The sequence below is a fragment of the Phoenix dactylifera genome, chromosome 8 (genome assembly GCF_009389715.1).
Source record: "Phoenix dactylifera cultivar Barhee BC4 chromosome 8, palm_55x_up_171113_PBpolish2nd_filt_p, whole genome shotgun sequence".
NCBI classification, from domain to species: Eukaryota; Viridiplantae; Streptophyta; class Magnoliopsida; order Arecales; family Arecaceae; genus Phoenix; species Phoenix dactylifera.
In genome coordinates, this window is record NC_052399.1 from 18,781,951 (window position 1) to 18,806,043 (window position 24,093).

The 24,093-nt window shown below is 37.4% G+C and overlaps 3 protein-coding genes and 1 long non-coding RNA gene across 5 annotated transcripts; all 4 read right to left on the bottom strand.

Moving 5' to 3' along the window:
• Positions 1-836: 836 nt before the first annotated feature.
• Positions 837-4,082, bottom strand: LOC103703045 (pentatricopeptide repeat-containing protein At3g49170, chloroplastic). Its single transcript, XM_026802959.2, has 2 exons — positions 1,440-4,082; positions 837-1,344 (listed from the first exon to the last, which is right to left on the bottom strand). Exon 1 carries the CDS (start codon positions 3,975-3,977, stop codon positions 1,539-1,541), a length of 2,439 nt encoding a protein of 812 aa, XP_026658760.2. The 5' UTR covers positions 3,978-4,082; the 3' UTR covers positions 837-1,344; positions 1,440-1,538.
• Positions 4,083-5,508: 1,426 nt separating this feature from the next.
• LOC103702972 (long chain acyl-CoA synthetase 4-like) lies at positions 5,509-24,093 on the bottom strand. Of its 2 annotated transcripts, none has more exons than XM_039129153.1 (19): positions 23,936-24,093; positions 16,896-16,959; positions 16,705-16,794; positions 15,651-15,707; positions 15,317-15,365; positions 14,721-14,797; positions 12,694-12,733; positions 12,508-12,602; positions 11,307-11,474; positions 11,022-11,132; positions 10,862-10,949; positions 10,152-10,218; positions 9,759-9,834; positions 9,531-9,648; positions 8,899-9,144; positions 8,365-8,504; positions 6,320-6,502; positions 6,070-6,189; positions 5,509-5,864 (listed from the first exon to the last, which is right to left on the bottom strand). In XM_039129153.1, the coding sequence occupies exons 1-19, from the start codon at positions 24,076-24,078 to the stop codon at positions 5,829-5,831; spliced, it is 1,968 nt and encodes a 655-aa protein (XP_038985081.1). In that variant the 5' UTR covers positions 24,079-24,093; the 3' UTR covers positions 5,509-5,828. The 2 variants fall into 2 exon arrangements, with proteins under 2 accessions (XP_038985081.1, XP_017697272.2); XM_017841783.3 differs by lacking the exon at positions 23,936-24,093 and adding an exon at positions 17,272-17,672.
• On the bottom strand, positions 19,839-20,781 carry LOC120111611 (long chain acyl-CoA synthetase 4-like). The gene is made up of 2 exons (XM_039129154.1): positions 20,563-20,781; positions 19,839-20,427 (listed from the first exon to the last, which is right to left on the bottom strand). Exons 1-2 carry the CDS (start codon positions 20,758-20,760, stop codon positions 20,185-20,187), a joined length of 441 nt encoding a protein of 146 aa, XP_038985082.1. The 5' UTR covers positions 20,761-20,781; the 3' UTR covers positions 19,839-20,184.
• Positions 22,659-23,629, bottom strand: LOC113462461. Its single transcript, XR_003384847.2, has 4 exons — positions 23,469-23,629; positions 23,289-23,378; positions 23,069-23,199; positions 22,659-22,792 (listed from the first exon to the last, which is right to left on the bottom strand). It is a non-coding gene; the product is annotated as an uncharacterized LOC113462461 (long non-coding RNA).

Consider the following 24,093-nt stretch of genomic DNA (forward strand, 5'->3'; position numbering starts at 1 on the left):
TCTCCTTGTTTTGTTTTTTCTTATTTGTTATTTTATGTTGAAATAATGAAAGCTTAGTTGAGTTGGCAAGGGAGGTTAATGAGGTGAATATGAGCTCTCCTCATAATTGTTTTTAATTGACTAATTTTTTTGTAGCTTGTACTAATTTTGTTATCAGTCAGTGCTTTAAACTTTAGACATCAATTGGGTTCAAGTTAAGGACTAAATGCATTATATAGACTCATTTTGAAATAAAAATCATTGATGTAAACTAGATACATCATCCCTCTATAAGTTTAGCTATTACATGTCCAATATGCAATGTATGAGGGCTGATATGCGTTGTGCTTGCGTCTAGTCAATCGTCTAAATGTTTGATGAGTCAAATTTTTGGTACTCTATTTAAAAATGAATAGGATTCTGCCTTCTTGCTAATTTGCAACATCTTCTGCAGAATCCGACCCATACTAATGTTGGCACGGATAAGTGAGTTTTGGTCTTGCGAAAAATTTCAGTTGCTCATTTTATTTCTTCCCACTATCCAAATCCTATATGCATCCATGATAAAGACACCTTCAGGAAAAACATTACTTTGCCATAGCTGGATCATGTTGCCTCTTGAAGTTTCAGTCACTGCATTTGATAAAGAATTAAACTTAATTGAGAAACTTTTAATAGCCCTTCCTCTCCAGGGGGCTGCCCTGTTTTAGGAGAATGGAAGGGAAGAAACCTGACATTCCACCAGCCTTGCATGTTTTTCTTAGCTTTTTTCACTTCTACATTCTCTATTTGTAGGCGAGGTCACTGATGGTTATTGAAAGGTTACGAAACTTTAACTATTAGAAGAAATGAAGGTGTGATGAAAGGAAGACGAGAGGCCTACGGCCCCTTTCGTATTTCATCATGATGAATATATATCAGCTTGATCTGGAATGAAGACTAAACACAATTTTACAGGAGACAAGTTACTAAATGCTTATGATACTTGATTACATAAAGACAAACATACAGACGAACTAAGATTCTCTTGTTTCTTGATTCCATTACTGCTGCTGTGGTCTCCCTCCTGATAAAGCGTTCTTCCAGAGCCACTCACATATTTCCTTTATCTCTCTTTGCCTTGACCTTCCTTGAGACTTAATACTTGAGGTCATGTACAGTTGGAATCATTGAACCGACTGGATTGAATGGCCTTGGTATCCAAGTTTCTTTGCCTGGTTTAACAGCATGATGCGATAGAAATCCCCAGAAGGCAACGGACCTTCAGGATGCTTTACAAATGGCCCGAGATAACGGGAATCAGTTTGTACTGGCCCCAAAAGAATGAAAAAGAGCTTTCCTTAAGAAATCTCTCCTGCGTTTGACCTGTGAGACGACAGTGAAATATCACCTGTGAATTGTGATGCACAAATTCAGGGTTGCCGGATCCTGATAAATACATAACATTTTGCAAGATTTACCCTTTCAGTTCCTGCACTGACTTTGGATGCATGGACGAACTTCCTGCTTACAATTTAGTTCCTACAGTACATGGATGAGCTAAAAGGAAATGGTTTCCTTCAAATTTTAGTTTGGACCGCAGCATGCACCATCACATAACCGCAAAGAGCATGCAGAGTTTTACCAGTACCCCCACAAGAGCACTCCCCATTGCTGAACCGATGGAACCGATTAGAATCCCTCAAAATTACTTCCCGTCCAGTGGCCTTTGAGATGTACATGATTGCAGCATGACAATCTCCACAAACACGAAGGTTCTTAAATATGCGAATGGGTTTTGGTGCAGATGTGCATATAAGACCGTAGGCCACTGCTATCTTCTCACTGTGCTGGAACAGGTACTGTTCCTTTAGCTCATCCTCCATGTCATGAAGAACGAAATTTGTGTCAGGTACATACCCCATTTCCTTGATTTCAGCCATCAATTCATCCAATTTTGCATATGTCTCTTGGGCTTGTGGATGAGAAGTATCTCCTGCATGAAACTTATGGATGGTGTTCTCTATCTCCATCCAACTCAATCCAGCTTCTTTGTTCAATTTCCTCTCTTTCATGCCAATCCTTATTTTTTCCACATCCTCCCACTTGCCAGCTGCAGCATACAAGTTTGATAGCAAGACATGGGCTGCTGGATCTTGCGGCTCCAGCTCCATGATATTTTTAGCAGAGAGTTTGCCCAGCTCAATGTTTCCATGAGTTCTACATGCACCAAGCAAAGTCCTCCACAACAAGGCATCAGCCTTGAAAGGCATCGAAGTTATTAACTCAACAGCTTCATTAAGAAGGCCTGATCGCCCTAGCATATCAACCATGCAAGCATAATGCTCCATCCTTGGAATAATCCCATGATCCCTTTGCATGGTGTAGAAGTGCTCCCACCCTTCCTTAACTAGACCCGCATGGCCACAAGCAGATAGAACAGCAATGTAAGTGACCTCATTTGGCTTAGCCTCAGTTGAGATCATCTCATGGAACAACCTGAGTGCTCGGTTTGCATACCCATGCTTAGCAAAACCTGTGATCATCGACGTCCATGAGATCACATTATGATCATCCATCTCATAGAAAACTCGGCAAGCATCCTCTATGTCTCCACACCTAGAATACATAGATATAAGTGAATTACCAATACCCTTATCCAATCCAAATCCTGTCTTTAGTAGCTGGGCATGCATCTGCTGGCCCTTGCTCATCATTCCAATGCTTGCAGCAGAACTCAAAAGACTAGCAAATGTAAAAGCACTTACTCCAATGTCCATGCTCTCAGTTTGATGAAGGAGCTCGAGGGCTTCTTCGGCATTGGAATTCTTCAAATAACCATCAATAACGGCATTGTATGAAATGATATTCTTTTCATACAGTACATCAAAAGCTTTGATGGCATCTTCCATCCTACCTGACCGTGCATACATGCTGACTAAAGAGTTACCTACGAAATTTACCGATGCTAGACCTGATTTCACAACATGTGCATGGACCTGTTCCCCCATCTCAGGATCAGATAGACTGGCACATGCCTTGAGAATGCAAGAATAGGTAAAATGGTTTGGCCAAACTCTTCCCTGCATCATCTTGCACAAGAGCTTTATTGCTTCCTCATCATGCCCTCCACTTTGCACATAGCCTGATATCACCGCTGTCCACGACATGACGTTATGCTCAGGCATCCGATCAAAAACCTTCCTTGAATCATCCATCGATACCCCTACTGCACATTTTGCATACATGTCTATGAGGCTGCAACCTATGCAGGTATCGGAGGCAAATCCATTTCGAATCGCTAGAGAGTGCAGTTGCTGCCCCAACTTAATGGACTCCAGCTCGGTGCAAGCAGAGATCACGCTGCTCATGGTAAAGCGGTCAGGCTCGAACCCGTCGAGCACCATATCTACGAACAAACTGATTGCTTCTTTTCCACAGCCATGTTGCCCGAATCTCGTGATCATCAGGGTCCAAGCGACCAAGTTCCTATCGAGCATTCTGTCGAAGACCTTGCGAGCTGAAACCAAGTCGTGGGTCTTCGCAAACATATCGATCAGAGCACACCCAACTGATACATCCCACGGGAAAAATCCCATTTTGGACACAGATCCAAGAACCACTTTCCCAACCGACATGAACTTCGTATTCGAGCAAGCTTGAATGACGCTAGAGAAGCTGAACTCATTCGGGCTAAACCCCATTTCGAGCATTTCGCGGAACATCTCTATGGCTGTTTCTTCCATCCCATTCTGGGCCGCGCTGGAGATCATGGCGGTCCAGGAAACTAGATTTCTTCGGCTGCCCATTTCCTCGAAGATGGAGCAGGCGGCGTCCCAATCGCCGCATTTGGAGTAGAGGGTGATAAGGGAGTTGGTGACGACGGAGTCCAGGGGAAGGGCGGAATCGAGGAGGCGGCGATGGAGGAGGCGGCCGCGGGCGAGGTCGCGGGAGCGGATGCAGGAGCGGAGGAGGATGGAGTAGGTGACAAGGTCGGCCGGGACGCCGCGGCGGGCCATGAGGTCGAGGGCGGAGAGGGCATCGTCGAGGCGGCCGCGATCGGCGAGGCCGATGACGCGGCGCTTCAGGGGCTCGAGGGCCGGGTGTTTGGTGGCTGCTGGGGTTTGGGGGACGGTGGTGGTGATGGGGGTTTTGGGGTGACAAGGGGAGAAGGGTTTCAGAGGGAGCGGGGGAGTGGTTTTGGCGGGGAGGGAGAGGGCGTGAATCATGGCAATCCTTCGTTCTCGAGCCCATCGCGGTTCCCAGACAAAACATTTATATGTACATATATATATATATATATATATATATATATATATATATAATAATCAGTATTACTCTTTTCTAACCAAAAAAAAAAGTATAGAAAAAATTGAAGTCTAGGAAAAGAATGATTTAACGATGAATTAAGAAATGGAATTATGGTGAATAGACAGAGCTATGTCAGGTTTTCAAAAAAGAAGTTGATAGGATCATGACACTAGTGGAGTTCTCAAAAGGTAAAAATTTAATTATTGGACAACTATAACTCTTTAGAAATCTACTCGGCTCAGACAAGTGATTGCGAGTCATAATTTACTCAATGAAGAAAGACTTATTCAGCCTTTTCTCTGAAATACTCTAATACAGGTTGGATTATTAATCAAGTGGTGTCTTATTAAGGTAATTAGAACGATGAACCTCTAATAAATGTTTATTTTGAGCTAAAATATTGTCAAGTATCTCATTAGTTTTTTTTGGCCTGGTTTCATCTCACAAGTGGAATTTTGTTAGTTCGAAATATTTATGATTCATTTGGATGGCTTTGATCTTTTAGCATATATATGATAAAATCCATCAAATGGTGCAATCATAACAGCTCTACAATAAGCCATGACAAAACGATGCACAAAAATTATAAGAAATGATGTAGTGAAATTGCATGGGGAGTTAATTTTGGGTTGGAGGTGCGTGCTTCCCTTAAACCCAATTCTGTCCATCATTCTCGATGGTAAATTTGGTGGCATATTTTGAGCCCAAGGAACAATGATTCATTGATCACTCAGCACATACTTACTACAATCACAAACAAATCTCGAAAAAGAAACACATCACCGGTACTGAAAGATAAGCGTTGTGCTTAATAGAACCTATCTCGTTCGGAGCTTTAAGTAAAATAAAATCTGTATTGTATAAAATAATAAAAAAATATTAATAATTAATTTTTTTTGAAATTGCAAATCTATTATATTAATATTAAAGATTCTTCTTTTGAGGTTTATAATTTATTTGTTCAAAAAAAATGGATTCATGCAAGCTATGCTACCTTTTGGCTAACTCGCGCAATCTTAGAAAAATTCCTTCACGCCTAGCTTATAATTGCAAGGCTGCGGGTCATAAAGCGGAACTCTGTACGGTGAAAGTGACTCCTACTTTGGTGCCCAAGGATCCAAACGTTTTGGCTTTGGTATTGCTAATTATCAACAAAATAACAGGTACAACATACAAATATACTAGCAAAAGAGCTTAAATGAACGAAATATAACCCAACAACAGGATGAACATGAATTCTGAGTTGCAGCAATTCATCATATGTTGTTCAACAAGAACAGTTTATATTACCAATGTTCCCATAAGCTTAAAAACATCCAAAAGGAGAGTGTGTGTTTTCATCCAAGCATGTATTGCAGGTTCACTATACACAACTGTTTTGGGGGTATGAAATAAATAGGTTCAAGCATATTAATAAAACAAATTGATAAAAAATAGTCTCTACCACCAAAGAGAAGCAGCAGCAGCAGTTCCCTTAATCAGATATAACAAGGGAGCAAAAAGGGAGAAGCAATGCTTTGCCATATGCATCAGTCCCTCCTGTTTGATCAGTTAGTTGATCACTTGGTGTTCTTGTACAGGCCATTAATGACCGTCTGAAAAGAACAATTACCATGTTAGCAACAATTAAAAGAATATGAGGAATGATCAGTTTAAGGGTTTCTTCTTTCCTCCTTTCCTTTCTTTTTTTAGAGCTGGAAGATGTTTAACACGACCGAACTGTTGTACAAGTAATCAGCAAGTGGAATAAGCTCCTCAAACCAGGGAGATCAGGTTCAAAGAGAAGAGAAGATGGCTAACCTGGTAGTACTTGAGCAACTGGGGCCGCTTCTTCTTGTAAGTTGGGGTAAGCAGATCACGTTCCATGTCAAATGGTATGAGGTCAAGGTGAACAGCTTTAATGAACTCAAAACCTTTCAACTGCCAGAAGATTAAAAAGCAGCACTCAGCATCAAATTCCAGGAGCTAAAATATCATTTATCTAGTAAACAGGGCAAATTATTGGGTGATGATTGCAAAACCAAATCAAATATAAGTTACAAAAATTTACTTTCTTTGCTTTTGCAATTTTTGTGAGTTCCCCAAGGATTGATTCTTTAGTTTTGGGATTTTCACAGATGGCAGCAAAATCTCCACTTATACCATTTTCTTTAGCCCAACGCTCCAGAGCCAGTTCATTCGGATTTACAATGGCAACAAGGAAGGACTCAAAGCTATTCCCGTATATCCATATCTGAAACAAAGTCGATTATGTTGGTCAATTATATAAAGTAACTCATAAAACGAAATGATGAGGTAGATAATATGCTAGTTATTCAAATTTATTTTGATTCAGTAAACGTGGGCAATTATAATTTACTATTTGTTGCTAAACTGTTAAAATGATCAAGTCAACATCACAACGTCATTCTACTAGCCAGCAGAGTAGCAGACCTTTCAGCGTTCAGTTTATAGAGCAACTTTATTGCCACCTTTGACAGCCTTTGCAGTCAAAATGCAGAAGCCCACTTCTAATGCTTATGAAAAAATGATATATAAATAGTAAATAAACTTGTGAAGAGATCTTCAATAAGAGGGCTTGCAAAAATAAAATGACTGGCCTTTTCATTCTTCCCTTTAGTCATGCTCTACTGTATAAGTTCAAACAATTGTTAAACAAATAAAATTATCTGAGCAGAAAAGCCTGTTAGAGGGTCTGGTTAAAGTCTTTAACAGGAATGAAAACATAACAGCGAGAATAGCTCAACTGTTAGGAGCTGGCTCTACATAACAGAAATTCTTCAATACTTAAATATGGTTCTTTCTTAATTCTTCGTCATAAATTCAAATCCCTCAATATATCAAAAACCTCCTTTTGTCTCTCTCGCACATGACAATCTGAGAATATCATCTTCACCAATCATTTAAGTTTTAATCTGATGTCTTTGGCATCTATATTTCCATCAATAAAACCATGTCAATTGTCAACTATATAACCAGAATGTCCTGGCCATTGCCCATCCATGAAACCTAGCAGCACAACAGGAACCTTATGTGCTTATAGACATGCACGACACTTCATTTTTGGATAGATACACCTGCCTAGTTTCACTTTCCGAACATAATTTAGAGAAGACCCTGGTGAGGTCTATGCTGTGATAAAGCAAGTGCATTTATCAATCCAGCATAATTTTTTAAAAGAAAATCATAAATTCAAATTCTGACATCTCACTTCTCCTGCATATGCTCAATACTTGTGCAACATATAACAAGAAATTCCTTAGTCATGCAACGTTAAAACTTGAAACCTTCTTAAAAAATGCATGGTTGTATCTAACAAGGAATGAAGTGCATATATGAATTCAAAAGGCCCATACAAGAAAGATCATCAGTAGAAATCTTTTGACCAATACATGCTCCCTGCCCCCTCCCTCTCCCTATCTCTGATAAAGAGAAGTATATGCATCAAAAAAGTGCATTTATGTTATGTGAATCCGTAAAGAGGTTATTTTATAATGATAAGCTTCCCATCCATAAAGATTTCATAAGAGGTCATTTATGTGCAATTTTCATGCCTTTATGCCACTTGCTATATCCTCACTACTTTAACGGTCCCTATTAATCCAATACATCCATTTCTGCATTCTCATGTTTGCTACACTCAGCTCTAATGTACGCACCATCTTTAAGACCTCATTTTATGCCCAAACAGACAAAATTGTTAGGTGCATTTGTCTATAGGAAAGCTTTTTCTAAGAATTCATTGCATGCACCAAATACTGTGGAAGCACAGATTTACTTCAGGAACCGATATCAGAAACATCTTAATGTGGTATCTGATTTTAAGGAGTTCTTTAGATGAATTAAATGAAAGGAAAACAAAGGGTAACCTTGTGTTGCAGCAATCATAAATGATATAATTTTTTCCTGCCAATAACATATTCCTTATGCCATGTCCTTGATAAGGCAGTCAGACCATGAGCACTCTATAGGGACATCATCAATAACCAAAAGAAGACAAGGAGACTAAGCTATATATTCTAACATAGTATCATATCAAAATAAATTGAAATAATAAACTTGATTATTTCTTAAAGAATTGTTCACATCGAATACCGCGTCTATATCAGGAACAAGACCATATATGTTCTCCAGATTTTCAACTGCAACATACTCTCCTTGAGAAAGTTTAAAGATATTTTTCTTCCTGTCAATAATTTTTAAGCTTCCATCTGGTTGCCATTCTCCAACATCCCCTGCATACAACAATAACTGTAAGCATCATTAGTGAAAAAATGGCCTCAAAATAAAATAAATGTAACACAAGAATAGTAAAAGTTGAAATTTTGAAAAGTGCCAAACATGAAATTAAATGTGTAGAATGTGAATTAGCATCAGAAGTTAAAGTTCTGACAACAGGATTTCGACAGTAACAAACAGGCGTGCAACTTTATCATGCATGATCTAAGTGAATGCTTATTCAAATAGAAATGAGGCAAAAAAAGTCATATTCAACAAGGTTAACCAAGCCAAGCCCAAAAGTGATAAGCAAATTTTCACCATAATCTAGAGAGATATCACATAAACACCACCAAAGTGCATGCTTGTTTCATCATGCATGTATAGATGACAGGATTTTATGTGACAAACCTGTATGAAACCACCCATCAATCATAACTTCATTTGTGAGGTCTTCTCTTTTGTAATATCCTGAGAACAAGGTTTTTCCTCTGATGCAAATTTCTCCACGGGGTATGCTGGAGAGGGCATCATATCCCATTTCAGGAACAGACTCAAGGCACACATCAACATTTGGCACTGGAGGGCCCACTGTTCCAACCATTGCAATGTCATTCGGTAGTGATACAAAAGTTCCCGCACAACTTTCCGTCAGACCTAAATCGAGAATAAATGCAATCAGCAATTTATGATAGACCAAAAATAAAGAAAATCTCTAGACTAGGTATAAAATAGAACAATTCTCACTGCCAATTCATAGAAGCTACAATAGGACCTTGTACATATATTCATATAACAGAATCATACTGATGGACAACATTTTTTAAAAAAAAAAAAAATTAAAGGGAGGGTAGTTCCATGCAAAGTTTATTATGACAACTTTTTATGATACCTTAACTGGTTATCAAAAAACACCAATGAGCCGCTTAGGGAGTCGCAATAAGTTGATGAAGGACTTCATTTTTTTGCAATGTCCATTATAGTTTAGGTAAACAAATTAATTGAAAGCAGTATGCAGTCTATCAGAGGATGTAGTTGCATACCATAGCCTTGTACAACATGGGCACATGTCACCACCCGTAAAAAGGCTTCAACATGGGTAGCTAATGGAGCTGCTCCAGACAAGATAAGTCGTACCTTTCCACCTAGTCCTTGTTTCACCTAAGTGCATAAGAGGTCCAAATTCATAAAGCAATATAAAAACAGTTAAGGGCCACTAGTTTGAAAACAACAATATACAAGTAATATCTTTATCAAGAATCTCAAGCCACCTTATTAAAAACGATTTTATCTAAAATTGGAGACGCCTCGTCATGTTTACTTCCCCTATTCATGTTACGTAGTTTGCTGCAAAATTCCATCTCGCATGTTAAATATATTCAACAACATTGATACAACTATTTAATAGGTAAATCGAATTAGCAAACTTTAAAAAGCAAAAGAAAGAAAGAAAAGGTAAACAATATGAAAAATCTAGAATCATAGTTTGTGCATCTAAGATGGAGATAAATGATTAATGACATAATACTGCTTTTGGAATCCAAAGAGCTGTCAGCATCAAAATGTAGGAAGCATAACTTGTCGATTTTAAATGAAAATTAAAAAAAAATAATAGCAGATAAAAGAAGTGATTTAACAAGAGATAAATGAATCATGAAACTTACTATTTATAAGCAAAATTAAACAGAGTTTGCTTCAGAAAACCACCTGAAAAAATCTTATCTTGCAGACCTGGAATAAGTAGAAGTCAAGTTAGATAGTTTCATTATGCATCAAAAATGTACCCATGAACAATTAAAGAGGTAATTCTCTGTCAGCAGTCTCTTGAAGGTAAACAAGAATTCTCAAAGATCAAAAAACTAGTTAAAAAGGGAAAAAAAAAAAACAAGAATAGTATGAACTATGATTTATATGCAAGAATCAGGCTTCTGCTTTTATAAGAAAAATCATGGCATCCTCATGTTAATGTTATCAAATTCTTTAGATGGAAAATTAAGATTCAGTGAGCTGTATGTGGCGTAAAGCAAGGATGCTTTATTGCGAATGCAATTATATCCAACTATGTGTTACAAATATCCAGCAGTTTCACAGTATGACCACACTGCACACTCATGTATATCACTACAACTCTTTCTTCCCCTACTTCAAGAGGATTCATTTAACTCGATTTTTAGTATTGCACAGGCCAAAATGATAACAGAGATAAGGTTGAAGAAATAAACCTACACAATGGAGTGGTTATGCATACCTTCAAGTTCTCGCAGATTGTTGACATATTTAAAAATATATCAAGTATTCAGCTATAATACTACATGCAGGTGTCCTAGTACATGCTGTGGTAGCAATGCATTAAAATTTCCATGTAAAAAACTACCTGAATAAATTCGATCCAGTACACGTGGAACCGCACAAAAGACAGTTGGTTTTAGCACCCCAATATCTTCAACTAACAATTTGATATCCTGAAGATGAAAAATTGAGTATTCAGTAACGATTTTTATTCAGATAATATAAATTCTAGTTGATTGGCTTACCCCACGCCAAAATCCTATTGAGGCCCCTTGAAAGATAAATAACTCCTCAATCACTCGATCAAAAATATGCGCCAAAGGCAGATATGATAGATAAACATCATCCTCATGAAACTATAACAAATTAAGGAAAAAATAAGTTACGTAAATTTGAGATGTAGAGTAAATTATGATAGGTAAACAATTCAGTAAATACCTAAAATTGTGTTATAAAGCTTTATGGTTTCATTTTGTTGAGGCATCTACTATGGAGCAATGTAAGATACTAAATAACAAATATGATCTTACCTGTTCATTTACACAATGAAGCAGCCGATCCACACCAGCAATAAGAGTAATAATGCTTTCATTGGATATCATTACACCCTTAGGGTCGCCAGTTGTTCCACTGGTGTACATTATTGTACAGATATCTGTTTTTTTATTTACTGGAAGATCAAATTGTTGATTTTCTCCCTGAAGGTAAATTGCATAAGGTGAGAATGTATCTTCCAGGTAATAGTTAAAAAACCATATTTACTAAAGTGTGAAAAAATTGTGTGCATTTCTGCTAACTTGCATGCAAAAAAGAACAATGGACAGAGAGATGCATTATTGTTAGTATTTCTCCATCATTGCACATCACTTATAAGACGCCTCTATTTTTACATCTATTTATTTCTGATATCTTTTATAGCTTATCCACTCCGTTGGATAAAATGTCAACTAGTTTCTTTTATTAAGAAATTAGAACAAACTATGTTCAAAAGAAACATCATGAGGAAAACTCAGTCACTCCTTCGACACCTTTATCCAGGATGTTGGCACCGATAAACTCTACATTTCACATCTGATTAGCTAACATCATCTTCCAAAAGAATTAAACTTTCCACAATTTTCACAAGGTAGCACAGAACATGGCCACAGCATGCAATCTGAACTATCCGTATGTCCTTACAAGACTCTTTCTCTTCCTTCATAGTCAGCAATCAATTTCTAGTACATCTATGTTATCTCAGCATCCTCAGTTCAGTATTGCACATGCAATTTACCAGTTCTGAAATAACAACTCACTGCATTTGGCTGAATAACTTCCATGACTGCAATTTTGCTTTCATCAACTTTGTTTTATGAATAGATGTCTAATGCAGTCAACTTGAGATTTTTCTATGAAAGTCATGATGGACTAAAGTAGGTCCTGGAAATGCTGTAAAAATGTTTGCACCAACTTATCCCATTTAAAATGGAAAAGAAGAAGAAAATAAGCATATGCATGAAAAACCAACTCAATAAACTTTTGGAGCCAACAAAAGGAGTAGCTGTATTATTGTCCCATTTGATTTTTACACGGCTCTGAACAATTGTTTTCAAGTCCTATCTATGAATAGAATATTTAGAGCCATTAATTGGAGTCAAACATGGGAAAGTTGACAAAATTTGTCACCAGTTATTTTAAATGTGAAAAATTATTTTATGCAAGAAACCTCAGGAGTTAAAGCAATAGACATACCACAAGCAAAAATTCATCCCAAGAATACACTGCCACACCAAAATTTTCAACCTCTTCTCGCTGCTTAGGAGTGACCTTCCCAAAACTTACAAGTGCTGTAAACAAAATGGAACTATCAAGATAACACAAATGGTGCACAAAAAGCACCAGATCTGGAATAGAAAAAAGGAAACTCATGACACTTACTTTTCAGGAACTTGGTTGAATTGGGAAAAGTTTTCAACAGCTGAAAGGATCAAAAGTTCACAAAGAGTTGATCAAACTATATGCAGTAAATTCTAGTAGTGTGCAAAGATTTCAATATAAAACTAATATTGTCGTGATTGATAATAAACAATCTGAAAATAATTTTCCTAATTAAATGCAATAACAGCTAACTTACATTTTTCGCTGCCTTAAAATAAAATAAGGGAGATAAGCATGAACATGTATAACAACCCACAAGAGCAACCTTGAAAAGCATCACTTTGGCCTTCACACATCTACTGCTAAAATGTGGAATTTTTTTTAATCTGGTTAAAAATGAGGAAAATCAGGAAAATAAAAATCTTGAAACTAAATAAGATTCTATAAATTAAGGAAAACTCAAGAGTTGCTTGAACAACAACTTAGCAGTCTCGCTACCCTAGCACCTAACCACAACATCAAAGAGCTAATGCATTACTTGTGAAAAGAACATGCTCAGAATTTTAACCAGTGTTGCATGGACACTAGCATGAGAATCAGATTTGGATATTTGTCCAAGAGTTTGACTTGGAAAGATTAAAAAAAAAACACAAAGATATCTGGAAAAAATATTTGAATAAACAAGTACATGTGTAAATATTATAATAAAAGAAAACAACCAAACATTAAACAATATCATTTGTTAAGGTCTTCCAATACCCATGCATCTCATTCAAATTTCCCAATAAGCTTAAGGATATTAAGAAAATTGACATTTTGTGAGGTTACTTTAGTAGCTACATTCTTTACCAATCTCCATAAAGAACAAAAACTCATTTTTAACATTATTTATTGCGTTGAATTCATTGTTGGAAGAGTCTATCAAAGCTGTGATCAAAAAAGGTAAGTATCCAACTGTCTAACACATATCTGATTTAGATATGTATCTGACATGGATTCTTGGAGCTGGATATGAGCATTTAAATGACAAAGATATGAAACTCAGCATGTTAAATAGTCTTAGGCATGGATTTTCCATTTGTGCTGGAAGACAGCTAGATTAAATGAGAATTGAAGCTATGGCTTGCAACCCTTTCTTTCCCTACTCAAAACAATGACAGTCCAGGACAATGATGTCATGGCAATAATGTGGAAACCAATTTCAGATCATGAAACAGAAGAGGTTGGAAAAAAATTCATATAACATAGTCTTTTATAAAGTTGTCAGAACAATTGGTTCGAATTAGTTTTTTTTTAAACATCTCTAAACTTTTAAATTAATTCCCATATCTTCTTTTTGATTGATCTTAACTATAATGTGGTTGTCCATATGCAAACCCAGCTTATCATCAATCAATAATGAAATATAGATTATTAAAATAGAACTGATATTGGTATTTACAAGACTAAGAAATAACCGTAAACCATGAAGAAATAACAATATACCAGAATGACCTACACTTTAAATGTAAAAAGATTTTAGATATAAAAATTAAATGTGATGTTAGGTAGCTACGAATAGTGGTGTACAAGAAAGAAATCATGAAAACATATTGGAGTACAAAGGATGCAAAAACTGCAGCACAGAACCAGAAGCTACTGCCCGTACCACCCTCTACTGACCACACAGCAACCAATTTTGATGTAGATATTCCATAGTGGCCAAACCATGAGTAGATATGGGCCTGTTTTGCAGTGCATGCTATACCGACCCATGATTAATATAGGCTCAAATCATGGTTTGACATTCTCAAGAAGAAAAAGAACTTCAAAAAACTGCGGATGCTCACATCAGGACATGGTTACAGAAAGAAGAGAAAAGTACTGAATGGCATTACAGGTTGGGAACTTAAAAGATATATTAATAAACTGATATTAATGACACAACATAGACATTTTATGACATTCTCAGGCATTTCACTTTCAAAAACTGTTCTTGGAGCTACTGAAATATTTCCAAGACTTTCTAAAATATTTTACTAAAAAATTACAAAATAAGTAAACAAAGTAATGCATTTGTTCACAGGCATGTGAAAAGGATAGTATACCTCCATAATCTTTTTTTCTTCAACAAAAACAATCTGAACTTCTGCATGACATATAATGAATTCTACTGCGCCAGGGCCTAAGTCAAGATAAAGAAATAACAGATAGAGTTGAATCATAATACTCAGCATTTATCAGAACAAGGTTGAAAGAAATTGAATTTTCCAATTAAATTGCATCAAAGCTCATAGCTAAGGATCTGAATGAATCATAAGCACATTAGCTGCTCGCAAGCATCAGGCTGCTTCCTTCTTGAGACAGATTGGAATATGCTGACAGAGTCTATGTCAGAATATGGGAGGACTTTCTTCTTTGAAATCGGCAGAAGAAGGAATAATGAGATCTGAACCCCCACAATGAGAAAGGGTGAAGGAAACTCAAGAAAGAGAAACTAAACAAAGGGAAAAAGAAAAAGCAGCATGCCCCACTTCAAATGACATACAGCTTTTACTTCAACTCCCTTGTATCAAAATGATAGATTGAAGTCAGCACCAACTTTAGGAGAAGCAACATTAAAGAGAGACTCCCACCATGGTTGTGGTTATCAAAACTAAGTGAACGCATTTAAAATGCCATAAAGAATAATATAACTACATACCAAGGGTATCATACAGGGGAACACAGTAAATTCCATGAGCATTGCAAGCCTGCACAAGTCATACAAAATTCATCAGATAAACAAGAATAAAATGCAACATGCACCAATGCAATATTTTTGTTTTCATCTAAAACTTGCATGAAAAATATTATGCAGAGAATGCTTGACTGTCAATGTCAAAAGATCAGGACACCATGAGAACAAAATTTGTCCATAAAGTGCAAAAATACTTTTAAAGCCTCTTATTTGATAATGGTAATTGAAATTCTCAGGAATCAATAGTAACAATATTTGTTTTAAAACAACAATCACCAAGTAAATAAAAGCATAATACCTCCATAGTGATGACCCACTCAGGACAGTTGACTCCATAGATACCACAACGACCACCCTGGAACAATCAACTATAATAATTAAGTCTGAGTTTCACAATATTTTTATACTTTAATAAGAATATTTCCTACTGAGAAGAGAGAGAAGGAAGGGGAGAGAGGGAAAAACATCATCTTGGGTGATCCGATCTCAGCTCCAAATCTCATCCTTGGCATGCGACACAGGCTCAAGATTTGGCATGCGGTATCACATCCTCTTACTTGGTACCAGTTTTGATCTCTGTATTTTCTCTTGCGATCCTCCCGCTCCTTGGCATGTGGATGAAACCATGTATGGGTTGTACACATGAGTGGTGATCCTCGTTAGGATTTAGCAGCCTAAAAGATGGACCTGTAACCCCCATTGTTTAGTGGATTATTTTTGTCGCCCCGTGGTTTTTCCCTGTTCAGGATTTTCCACGTAAAACTTATGTGCCTATTTTATTACTTGTTTTTTCTCCTCTTGCAGTTTGTCAATCCCATAGAGACATACACAAAAGTCCTATCTTGGTACAACAGTTTCCACAAATTTCAGCCTGACATTTCACAAGTTCAAAATTGTGTCTGAACCTCTGTTTCTGCTGAGAAATCTTCTGCTACATTGCTGTGATATCCGGTAGAGACAGGTGTTCCGAGACCTAACACTTCCCTCACTTCTTGTTCCTTTATTATTTTATCCGTTATAGATGTTTTGCTACTCATGTCCTAAAGGATTTATAACAAGCTTGGAAGGAGAAACAAATGATGGTAGATTTCTAATAAGCTTTGAAACAAGCTTGGAAGGCGAAATAAATGGCAGTAGAGTTCTAAATTAAACGGAAAGTTCCAGCTGGAAGGATCAGATGCTTATATTTTAGGATCCTCAACGTAGCAATACGTACATCTCTTTGTATATTGAGAAGTTTTTCCTACTCATTGCTAGTAGTGATCCGAGACATGTATCTAATCATCAATCTTAGAACAGCATGCTAAAAATATTATAACAAATATTTTTTTAGAACCAAAAAAAAAAGTTACCTGCTCTACTCCACAATGGCGAATGGAAGCCCCAACTTTCATCACAGTGTTATATACTTCTTCGTAACTCCACCAGATATATTCACCCGCCTGCCAACCACAAAAAGGGACAAAAAAAAGGTGAAAAAAAAATCCAACATCAAGAAATGATATATAGGTGGTATTTATGATAAAGAGTAACGAGGACTAACCTTCCCATCAACAAACTCTCGACTGCCAAGCATTCGATTCTTGGGATTCTTCTCCACAGACATGCTGAACCACAACTACAAACAGGTCAACACTAATAACAAATAACGCCATATACTAAGAAAAGGGGTTTTAAAAAAAGAAAAGAAAAGAAACAATGTAGCTAAAATCCTAATCCGTTTGTTCTAGTCCCGATTAATTTCACCCATATTTTCCCAAAACAGAGAAAAAAGAAATCATCTAAGACAGCTGAATCTCGAAACAGAGAGCACGGAACAAAGAAAACATAAGCGCGCGAGAGAGAGAGGAGAAGAAGAAAGCACCGGTTCTTATCTCAAAAAGAACGGAAACAACGGTAGAAGAGGAGAGGAAACCCACCGGAAAACATCCCAACAGCTCTCCAAGCCGGGGACGGGCTGGGGGAAGCCATCCTTGGCGAAGACGCTCCGATAGGCGGGGCCGACGGACGGCCTGCCGTCGCCGCCCTCCCGCCCCTTCTCCACCTCCACCACGTGCTTCATCTTGAACACACCCCCTCTCCGCCTCTCCACGCCGAATTCCTAAAACCAACTCAGAGAGACAAGAGGGAAGTCCCGGGTTTTAAGCACAGGGGCGGCGGAGAAAGACTCATCGATGGGTTGGTTAACCGCTCTTCTCCTTGTTGTTGGCCAACGCCGTTGTTAAGAAAAGCAGGGGAGCTGTTGGAGGCGTTGGGACTTTCTCCCACTCTGGGATTCTGACCTTCTTCCCCTCGTCTCGTAGCGGCCTGCCTCTGTCTTTCCTCCGTGGAGTTGGAGTTGGAGTTGGACCAACGGCAGTGTTTTTAGTACAAGTAGTGACGTTATCGATGGCACGTGATGACGGGAGCGTTGCATGGAAATCACAACCATTGTTCTCCAAAAACTGGAATACACCAAGACGCGAGTGGGACCATCGGAAGAAGCGGCGTGGCGCAGAAGACTGATAACAAGAGTCGAGTTTGGCGTTTAATTTGGGTGCGTTGGATGCAGCTGGATAAGAAGTCCATTTTACCTGTCAAATCATCACATTGTTGGACTCATACATCGACACGTAGAACATGCATTTGTGACCATCATCCAGTCGTAAAAGACAACATTAGCTGGGCCTTGCCAATTGGGAAGTCCTGTTTTGGGACAAGCCCGGTTCCAATTCGTGGGCCAATCTGAGACCAACGTGACCAATTAATGACTCCGATTTACCTTGCCAGAAATTCATAAGCCCTTATCACAATGATAATAGCCCAACAACTAATTTTTGCCAACCCAAGCTAGATAGATAGAGTTACATTAGCTAAGATAAAAGAAAAGCATATAAATCTCCATATGTACATGGTGGAAGAAAGCCCACAAACTGAAAATTGTCCATATGAAGGTAACATGGACTCACAGAGTCAGTAGTTTTAGAAATAATATCATTATTATATAATTGTTCAAACTTTAATTTTATAGATTAGCCATGGTGCTGCTGCTGCTGCTGCTTGTTCTATGACGAAAAGTAGCCATTTCAGCTCAAAGTCATGGATCAAGAACACAAAAAGGGGCAATTACCAGGGTACTAAAGGGTTGGCATAATGCTTTGGAGCTAGGTTATAAATAATTAGAAGCCAGCTATCAAGAATGCTGTCCATTAAGTCAGACATGTGAGAACGCTACATGCTGAGATGCGAATGGTGAGGATTTCTATACGACAGGCTGATAGTTGATTGTTGTCAACATTATTTATGTATGGCAAAAAATGTCTCCACATACAGTAAGGCTAATTAGATATGGCAGTCATCTTTTCTTAAAAAATTGGAGAAAATGGTGGTAGTCCAATTAATTGTAATGCCTTAGCCACAAAGTGGGTGTCCCAGGCATTTTCTTTAATTAATTACTAAAGTTACTCAAGTAAACAATTGCTACAAGCCACTGAGATAGAATTACTGAAGTAGACATTGTTACAAGCCGAATCCACGACTTTTGTTGGGTATGAGCCATTGCTTGTATCATCAGTAGGAGCAATGTAGCAAGTAAACATATGGGCAAATAATGAAACAGTCCGAGTACTGACAAAAGAAAGTCAATGCAGAAGAGACCTAACTCATGATTCTTATCTGCTATGCTTATGATCTACCCATAATGGTTACTTTGACAATCTACTATTCCCTTCAATTAAAGATGATCTCTTCAATCCCATTGACATTTATATCTCTATAATGTGCATGGCAAGTGTCTTTAATTACATTACATGTCAATCAGTTGTTCTTTCCATGTATGGCCAGCTGACAATGTAGAAATACCATATGAAGATGAATATTTAAAGAGCAGCGACCAATTGGATTTCATTTTTTTACTCATCAAAACAGTTGCATTAAATTAACAATGTGCATACCAACTTAAAACACGCAATATTGATAGATTCAGTTCAAGCACCCATATTATGTCACATGGATATACATGGTTACGTTGTACATGCATTAATATGTACATCCATAAATAGAAGCAGCAGCAGCAACTGTTTGATTAGATACAACTATTAGAATAATTTCAAAATATGGGCTTACACTGATTGTGTATTTTTGTTTTATAAAACGGGTTAGACATATGGCTCAGAATGGTACTATGGTTAAGCCCAATATGATGTGTGATCATTTTGTTTTATGGGCATTGGTGCACCTTGAATGTATAGAATTGAGTCCTATTTATTGTGGTAATTTTGGTATGTAGGCCAGAAAACCCAATTAGGATTTTGGAGCCTTTAATGGAAAGGCTCCTCTATGTTTCCTATATATAGGCTAGGTCTCCCTCTCCTCTCCATATGGTTGATAGCTTGCCCCATTGACGGCTATCTGTTATTTATGACTAACAACAGCAGCACATCGGAAAAGGGATGAATAAAAATAACAGTTTGTACATCAGCTGCACTTGCAAAATCACTTGATCACTTGGTGCTTTTGTATAGCCCGTTGATGATACTCTGAACGTACATTAATATATTAGAATGTCAGGCATTTAGATCAAGTATATCTTGGCACAGTTAAAAAGATGTGTTTTATGAAATAAAATGTAAGGAATGAACAACACAACACTTCTCGTTAATCAGCGCTTGCAACAAGGGTCACACCCTTTTGCTTAGCACCCAGAGGTTCCGAGTTCGATTCTTGGATAGTGCATCCCAAAAATATGAACCTGGGGAATTATAGTGTGGGTATGTTCCCCTCCCTTTCTCTCTGTCTCAAGAAAAAAAAAAGGTTTCTTTTGTTTTGGAAGAACCATGAATAGTTTAACAGAATCAGATTGCTGTAAAACCATCACTGAGGAAGCAAAAAATTGCACACAATAGGGATATGGACACATGCCTCTTTCTATGAGTCATGGAGTTCTTACAGTTCAAAGAGAAGACAGGATAACTAACCTGGTAGTGCTTGAGCAATTGTGGCCGCTTCTTTGAGTACTTTGGGGTCAGCAAATCGTGCTCGATGTCAAATGGTACTGGGTCAAGGTGAACAGCTTTTATGAACTCAAAACCTTTCAACTGTCAGAACATAGATAAGAAACAATACAGGTCAAGTTCCAGGAGCTTGAAAGCCATTTAGCCAGCAAATGAGAACGGCTTTTAACTGATAAAAATAAAGAAAATAAACAGCTAGATGCCGTTATGAAGTTTGACCTTCTTTGCTTTTGCAATCTTTGAAAGCTCGCCACGGATATATTCTTTTTCTCTGGGGTTCTCACACAGGGCAGGATAATCTCCACTTATCTCATTCTCTTCAGCCCAATGCTCAAGAGCCTGTTTGTTGGGATTTACAATGGCAACAAGGAAAGACTCGAAGCTATTCCCATATATCCATATCTGGAACAGAATCATCTCAATTACTCAAAGAGATAAAGGATTCATAATAAGGAAGCTGGCTAAGGAAATATAAATAACAGAACTAGTTCTGAAGATTTACATTACCTATTGAAATTATGATTTTAATTTACTACTTGTGCAATCATAATCTGCTATTGTAATTGCTACATGCTAAACACGTCAATATATTAAGTCATCATCATTTATTATCATTCCACAACTCAGTGGCCCCATGCACATTGAGCCCATATAGCAATTAATTGCCAGCTTTGCTTGCACCATCAAGCAGCATTTTTAAAATTAAGTAGCATTTTGCAGCCAAAGATGCAGAAGCTGGCTTTTAAGATTAGAGGAAAATAATAACTTAATAAAATACACTAAAATTGTGAATGGATCTTTAATATGGGCCTTGCAAAACATCACGAGGGGTCTATTTTTCTTTCTTTCTTTGTAGGTAGCCATGCATCAAAGACTACATGAAACATTTTCAGCAAAAAAAAAAAAAGACTACATGAAACATAAACAACCAAAAACAGAAAACCTGGGCATAAAGAAAATGTTGTTGAATGTTTCTACTTGTTATAATCTATAGCAGAATAATAATGATAGCCATAATGGAAAATAAGATTTATCCGGGATCTGGATCTTTAGAAAAATTTTTACAACCTACATATATCAAAGCAAGCATTTTTAAATCTTTCCTTGCTAAATGATTCAATTTATTTCCCCTCTCCTAACTGCATTTCCAGGTAAATGCCAAAATCAAATTTCTCAATATCTCAAAGTCCCCTCTGGTATCTTTTGGCAATTCACTGCCATTTTCAACAATTATCTAATTTCTTTACCTCATAGTAATGGATGTCTTAGTTTTCTTCTAATGCAGCCATTTCTCCTATATATAACCAGAATGCCTTAGGAATGCCTTTGTCATGCACCAGCTGAGAAGCTTACCTACTTGACAAAAACACTTGAAACTACCCTTTTATTGATAGCTATACTTAGTAGGAATTACCAACCTTCGGAGAAAGACATTGGCAAAGTCTATTTTGCTATCACTGTAGTCAATTTATTAAACCAAAAGCACTTATAAGGAAAAAGAAGTCAGGTTCCACCATTTCATTGGCTTGTGCCTTGCACATGCTCAATATTTGTATTAAATATAAACAGAAAGTACTATGTCATATTCCAAAAATATGGCCTGCTTACATGATTTGAAGCCTATATCATAAACATGTTTTCCTTTCTTAACAAACATGCAAAATTGTATTTCATGAATAATGAATTTCATAGATGAACTGAAAAGGCCGAAAGAACACTGAGAACCTCTTTTTCCCTTCCAACCCCACAATTCTAACAAGCGAATTGCACTTGCTAAATATTCATTGCCTTTACCATCCTTACTGATCCAATATCTATCTTATACATTCTCATTATTTGTTCCCATGGTTAGTGCCTGTACCATCTTTCAAAACCTCACTCCATGACCAAACAAAATTAGCAGTTCTTTTATAAATCTTATACAAAAATTTCTTCTAAAAATCCATTGCATGCAATGATTGCAAAATATTCTAGAAGCAAAATTCCAACTAAATAACAACATCCACATTTACTGGCACTGCCTCTATCTTTTTTCTTCCGGATATGAGGAGTTTACTAGATAAATGAAATAAAGAAATATGAAAATCATGTTCCTTGTGAAGTGAAAATGGTAGAATTTTTCCGAAAACATCCCTTACACTATACCCTGAACAATCTGTGGCATGTCTATATAGGCACTCTATATATCGAAAAAAAATGCAGAAGATATATCTTTTTTTGAAAAAAAAAAATCTGAAGCAATAACATGTCGCAGAAAACAGGAAATATCAAACATAGGTTCTTCTACAAGATATTGTTCGCAAGACATACCGAATCTATATCAGGAATAAGACTATAGATGTTCTCCAGATTTTCAACTGCAACGTACTCTCCTTGAGAAAGTTTGAAAATATTTTTCTTCCTATCAATAATTTTGATGCTTCCATCTGGTTGCCATTGGCCATGTCCCCTGAAGTAAAACAGAACCAGGTTAAGAATAATGCACTAAATATATAGATCCACAGAAGAGTAAACCATGAAACTAGACACATAGCCTGACATCAGATGTTAAAATATTTACATCAATGTTTATCCATTAAGCTAAGTATATAATATGTACCCTAATTTATCCAAGTACGAACATGCTTAGTCAATGCTTAATTTTGATATAAAGGGAAAGATGATTAAGAGTAATGCCCAACCAGATTAACCTAGTGAGGCAAAAAGTTGATCAGCGTATGTTTACCTTAATCTTTAGCATGGATTCAAAAACCATCAGGATGCTGCAATCCGTACTGCCATACTGTTCTGACAGGAAATCAGCACCAGTACAGTTGCTAGGATGTTGAAACCCTATCTCGTATACAATCAAGATGACTTGAGAAAAATAGTATCATCAGTTGAAAACAAAACAAACAAAAACATCAGAGATAGTCCTCAATATTTTTAAAGAAATAAAGCTTTACCTTCTCAACTCCACAACTGTGGATGGAAGCCTCAACTTTCAACACGATGTCATATACTTCTTTGTAATTCAACCAAACATATTCACCCGGCTGCATCAGAAAAGGAAAGAACGAAAGAAGAGTGAACAAAATCGATATCAAGAAACCATGTCCACTGGCACTAATGGTAAGATGACTAACCATCCCATCTACATCTCCCGACGGCCAACATTCGGTTCTTGAGATTTTTCTCCGCTGACATGCTGAACCATAAAAATAGACATGTTTACGCCGATAGCCATCACGACCAAGAAGAATTTGAAGGCTACCTTTGGTCCTTTATCATATTGTCTTGAGTAACTTCAAACAGAAACACCGAATCAAGATTTAGTAATTTTTTTTAAAGAAAAAGACAAATAAAGATGTCAAGATAACTAAACTTCAAAAATTAAAGAAAATTAAAGAAGTAAAGCTCGCCTCTGTTGAAAAATTGCATGTCTGAAAACGATCTGGACCATCCATCAGGATCAAGAAGTCCCCACAGCAGACCCAAGAAACCAAGAACAGGAGCAAGAAACGGAAAGAGAAACGATGGATGGACTTCCACCGTCTAACAGAATAATGGTAGTGGAGGTATGGAAAGAAGACACAGATTCGAAGAAACAAACCGGAAAACGTCCCAACAGCTCTCCAAGCCGGGGATGGGCGGTGGGAAACCGTCCTTGGCGAAGACGCTCCGGTATGCCGGGCCGACGGAAGGCTCGCCGTCGCCGCCCTCCAGTCCCTTCTCCACCTCCACCAAGTGCCTCATCTCCGCCGTCTCTCC